General features: G+C 52.5%; 1 protein-coding gene across 1 annotated transcript in view; it reads right to left on the bottom strand.

The window, feature by feature from the left end:
• srebf1 (sterol regulatory element binding transcription factor 1) overlaps positions 1–2,500 on the bottom strand; it is an 18,842-nt gene that overhangs the window by 5,785 nt on the left and 10,557 nt on the right. The window contains 4 exon segments of the mRNA XM_083697639.1: positions 8–176; positions 561–727; positions 1,087–1,351; positions 1,708–1,892. Coding sequence (XP_083553765.1) covers positions 8–176; positions 561–727; positions 1,087–1,351; positions 1,708–1,892 — 786 coding nt within the window.

Here is a 2,500-nt window from a genome sequence, read left to right as displayed (position 1 = left end):
TGTGTACCCGTGTTGCCAGCCTGGCTGTAGATGCTGTCCTTGGGGGAGCTGCGTACACTCCAGTCCCCGTCCAGGAAAAAGCGGTGGCCCAGGGGGTGACAGAGCCACTGCATGGCGGGGGGCACGCTCCCACTGGACGACACACACACCTGCCGCGCGCTGCTCAGGAACAACCGCTGGACACACACACACACACACACACACACACACACACGTTAGCACACACACGTTAACATACACACACACACACGTTAACATACACACACACACACACACACACACACACACGTTAACACACACACGTTAACATACACACACACACGTTAACATACACACACACACGTTAACATACACACACACACACACACACACACACGTTAACACACACACACGTTAACATACACACACACACGTTAACATACACACACACACACGTTAACACACACACACATTAACATACACACACACACACCCCTGCCGTGCGCTGCTCAGGAACAACTGCTGGACACACACACACACATTAACATACACACACCCACACACACACACAGGTGACTCACGGAGGTGAAGTGTAGCAGGCGGGGGAGGCTGGCTTTGACCCTCAGAGCAGCAGAGACGTAGACCTCCGCCAGGGTGGCGGCCGGGAGACACGCCCCGCTGCACTCTGATAGGTTCACCGCACTCAGAGCCATGTGGACCGCCGACAGGGGGCTGCCGCCCAGCTTACCTACACACACACACACACACACACACACACAGAAAGTACGTCAGTGTGTGTGTGTGTGTGTACCGGTCATGTGCAGCTGGTGCAGGTGCAGGTGTGTGTGTGTGTGTGTGTGTGTGTGTGTGTGTGTGTACGCGCGTGTCTGTGTGTGTGTGTGTGTCTGAGTGAGTGAGTGTGTGTGTCTGTGTGTGTGTGTGTGTACCGGTCATGTGCAGCTGGTGCAGGTGCAGGTGTGTGTGTGTGTGTGTGTGTGTGTGTGTGTGTGTGTGTACGCGCGTGTCTGTGTGTGTGTCTGAGTGAGTGCGTGTGTGTGTGTCTGAGTGAGTGAGTGTGTGTGTCTGTGTGTGTGTGTGTGTGTGTACCGGTCATGTGCAGCTGGTGCAGGCGGTGGTAGACCAGGGCAGCATCGCGGCTGCTCTTGCGCGCGTCCTCCAGCAGGGGGGGCTGTGAGCGGAGGAGCCCCCCGGCCCGGCCCGCCAGCCAGCGGCCCACCCACAGGCGCTGGAGGCCCAGACGCAGCAGGGCCCAGAGGGCGGCACAGCCCAGGTCCACCTTACTGGTGGGCAGGGGTCGGCCCAGGGCCCGCAGGCAGGTCCACAGGTTCTGACTGGCCTGGGCAAAGTCTCCCTGGAGGGGGGAGGAGAGGGGGGAGGAGAGGGTGAGGATAGGCCAACAAGGAGGGAGGGGAGTGAAGTGAAGTGTGTGTGTGTGTGTGTGTGTGTGTGTGTGTGTAACTTAATGAATGTGTCTGTCAATTGTACACACTGAAAGGGTGTGTACACATTATATGCATGTTTGCGTATACACACACACACACACACACACACACACACACACACACACACACACACACACACACACACACACACACACACACACACACACACACACACACTGTATGTCCTGTATGGATCTCTGTGGGTTCAACCCTGAGCAGTAGGTACTGGATGTGCAGGACACACAGACAGAGCCGGTGGTCTCACCCGGGCCAGGTCCAGGTCGGCCTGCTTGCGGTGCCTCCAGAACAGAACCGAGGAGGCGGAGTGTGGCCGGGTCACCGGTTCCCCGTACACCAGCAGATGGAGCAGGACCCCCCACACCAGGACCCCGTTCAACAACCACACCAGCAGGGTAGGCACCATCCAGTCCAGCCAGCCCCACGAGTCCACTGAACACACACACACACACACACACACACACACACACACACACACACACACACACACACACACACACACACACACACACACACACACACACACACACACACACATTCACTAGGAGAACTAGTAAATAGGAGTTGAACTCATAAACTCCATGTTGTTTTATGATTATTATGACTGGTCGTACAGCTGAGGAGCGACTAACTCAATGCTTCCTTGGGGCAAAGCTACTCTTCAACAAAACGACAGGAAATCACCAACATAAAGACAATACAAGGTACTAAAAACAATACCAATAATATAATGTATATATATCTACAGTACCAGTCAAAAGGACACACCTCGCCAAGAGTGTGCAAAGCTGTCATCAAAGCAAAAGGTGGCTACTTTGAAGAATCTAAAATATAAACCATATTCTGGTTTGTTTAACACTTTTTTGTTTACTACATAATTCCATATGTGTTCCTTCATAGTTTTGATGTCTTCAATATTAATCTACAATGTAGAAAATAATAAAAATAAAGAAAAACCATTGAATGAGAAGAGAAGGTGTGTCCAAACTTTTGACTGGTCCTGTATGTATGTATGTATGTATGTATGTATGTATGTATGT

The sequence above is a fragment of the Argentina silus genome (genome assembly GCF_951799395.1).
Source record: "Argentina silus genome assembly, contig: scaffold_268, whole genome shotgun sequence".
Taxonomy (NCBI): domain Eukaryota; kingdom Metazoa; phylum Chordata; class Actinopteri; order Argentiniformes; family Argentinidae; genus Argentina; species Argentina silus.
Note: the sequence above shows the minus strand (reverse complement) of the source record. Positions and strands in the feature narration are given on the sequence as shown.